At 54.6% G+C, this 2,685-nt stretch overlaps 2 protein-coding genes across 6 annotated transcripts in view; both read right to left on the reverse strand.

Annotated features, from left to right (window-relative positions):
- LOC113203300 (procathepsin L-like) overlaps positions 1 to 2,685 on the reverse strand; it is a 601,094-nt gene that overhangs the window by 260,975 nt on the left and 337,434 nt on the right. The gene's annotated exons all lie outside the window — the stretch shown is intronic.
- Positions 1 to 2,685, reverse strand: part of LOC113216390 (uncharacterized) — a 467,922-nt gene that overhangs the window by 17,669 nt on the left and 447,568 nt on the right. Inside the window, exons 5-6 of the mRNA XM_052266594.1 lie at positions 1,149 to 1,277; positions 831 to 981 (exon numbers count right to left, since the gene is read on the reverse strand). Coding sequence (XP_052122554.1) covers positions 831 to 981; positions 1,149 to 1,277 — 280 coding nt within the window. The remainder of the gene's footprint in view (positions 1 to 830; positions 982 to 1,148; positions 1,278 to 2,685) is intronic.

The raw sequence follows: 2,685 nt of genomic DNA on the forward strand, positions 1-2,685 counted from the left end.
GGGGCTGTTTGCAAAACCCGGCGCAAATTGTTCCATTATTGTAATACGGTCCCGGAGCACGGCGCAGCACACACCACCACCACTTGACTTTCATGCGGCGCGAAGAGTAAAGGCGAGGAGGAGGGCCGGGCGATATCGGACCATAGCGACGGGCCGAAAGGTGGCGGTGGGTTGGGAACGAGGTTGTGCGCGCGGTGCAAAAAGTCTTGTCGTGACCAGCACGGGTTCGTTTAGCTCAGACTACATGCAAGATGTTGAATGCTTCTCCTCGACGGCAGTCAGAGGGATGTTCTGAACCCTTTTGGTATGCACTTTGGTGCAGTGTGACACGACGGGTTTCGCGAGTCGGAAAGGGCTCGTAACGCTGTCGTCGGGGGGAGAGGGGTAGGGGGTGTAAGAGGGGAGAGGAGGGTTCAAACATAAATGAATGCAAACGTATTCGCCGCTGGGCTTGTGTCATTATCTCCCCCCTCCACCCCCGGCCCCCGTCCGTCTGAGGACCATCGCTTCAGTATAAAATGTATTCAGACGGCAGCTGGTGCTTCAGCACTCAGGCCCCGGCAGCAGAGAGGCTAGATGCGACTGTTTTCAGACGGTCGCCACCGACGACGACTTAATTTTGGGACTAATATTTACTGAGAAAAGTGATCAAAAACAAACGGAAATTGGAATAAGTTCTTCCGTCCGTATTAATGAATTACATTTAAAACAGTCAATATGAGAACAAGAAGAATTGCGTTGTTGGCGACCACGATCGCAGGGACCCGCGAGCACACTGACAAGTAAAATGGTTCTTGTTTCTCTTTCACTGAAGGCCGGTCCTGACTCACCTGAGGTGCGCGATCTCCCAGCAGCCCTGCAGCTTGGGTGGCACGCCGCTCGTCAGGCAGAAGCGCAGCTCCTGGACGTGCAGGCGCGCCGGCCCGGGCTGGATCTTGGACTTGGGCGGCGCAGACGAGATTTGGATCAGGAACTGTTGGTCTGCGAAAAGAAACAGAGCGACGCGGCGCTGCGGTTATCTGGCCGGGATTGACAGCTCTCGTCGAGAGGAAAAGAAAAGTACAGAATGGCTGTGTCGTAACGCCGAGCGTGCGGCAAGCGGCGGTCCGACACGAGACCAAAAACAATTTCAAGAAAAAAACACTCACCTTCTCCTAAGTTGTTGGCAATTTTGACTTGCCATTGGATCAGTCTTTCCCTCGTATCGAAGGCCAAGATGACGGTGACGTCTTGACATAAGATAGCTATCGTGTTGGACTCCTTGTCCAGCGTGAAACCTGAAACAGATCAGGCAGACAAGAGGCCGTTAGCGGAGACCGGTCAAAATGTTCCTCGCATATCAATGCGGCGGGAGGTGATACATCTGACAGATCGATCGTGTTGCTGTTAGCTTCATTGTAACTTTTTTTTGATTGAATATCATTTTCCTAGACGACTTCGGTTCCGCGACCCAGCGGCTAGATCAAAGTGACCATCCTCTCATCCCATTACTGATTTTGTCAGCACTGACAGATTTGATATTTTCTTATTCTACGAAGCTATACGGGATGATTGACCAAAGTGACCAGCAATTCCCGCTGTGGAGAACTCCAATCTTTTACTGACAAAAAAAAATCAGCACAGGTCACATGTCCGATGTTAACGGGCATCGGCAGCGGGAACCCATGATATTCGTATACGAGTTCCACGAACACACATGGAGACTGGTCTGCAGTCCGCCACCAGAGCGCGGCCCACGCCGTCAGACAACACGTCACACAAGTGCAGCGTCTGCCCCAAAGTGGGCGGGACGCACCGCATCACGCCAAACAAGAGGGAAAGAAAGCAGCAATACGAAAGCTTGTTTCTGCACACCCCTTTTGCGTTATTTCCTGTTCCTGCCCCACCCCTACCCCATTTCGGAGCAGAGCACTGAGAAGGGTCAGTGACATCCAGACGCACCCCCCCCCCTCCTTTCTCCAACTGGATTGAACTCTTCTGTCGGAATTAAAGAAATACCCGCTTCCTTCTCGCGGCAAAAACAGGAAACACATTGGCAAAAAATTCATAAAAAAAGTTCCGACCAGAAACGGATCGTGAAAGCAGATGATACCTTGTGAAGAATTATTCTATTCCAGTCTATTATATTTCCGTCTTTACACTTGTGGGGAAAGGGAGGGGGGTGGGTGGCGGTGCGGTGCGGGGGCTCCAGCGGTAGAAGGGAGGGGGGCTGCTAGCGCTAGCGCGGCCGACTCGGCTCGGGGCTCGGGCTCCGCTCGGGGCTCGGCTCGCCTCAGCAGCGCTACGACGCGTGGCGTGGCGTGGCTGACGCGACGCGAGCGAGCGAGCGACGTACGCCAGCCGCTTCACGACCCCGCCTAGCAGGCCCAGCCCAATACGTATATGAGCTTTCTTCTGGTTCTCTTTAAGGCGGTAGGAGCGCACGGCCAGTCTGGGAATGGCTGCGTATTAAAATGTTTTGGTAGCGTCCGAACGGTCGGGCAGGCCCTGCGGGGTGCGGGCGGGTGCGGGGGAGGTGGGACTGCACACTCCCGATAGGCGTGACGAATCCAGATGGCGAGGACCCCGGCCGCCGGGGTCTGCCTCGATGCGTCCTGCCTCCCTCGAGCTCCGGGCCAGCTCTGCCTTGGCCTCTCCGGCGACTAAGTCCCGAAAACCACCACTCTAAAATCCTTCAGAATTGTC

This window comes from Frankliniella occidentalis, unplaced genomic scaffold (genome assembly GCF_000697945.3).
Source record: "Frankliniella occidentalis isolate FOCC.00 unplaced genomic scaffold, Focc_3.1 Scaffold41, whole genome shotgun sequence".
Classification (NCBI taxonomy): Eukaryota; Metazoa; Arthropoda; class Insecta; order Thysanoptera; family Thripidae; genus Frankliniella; species Frankliniella occidentalis.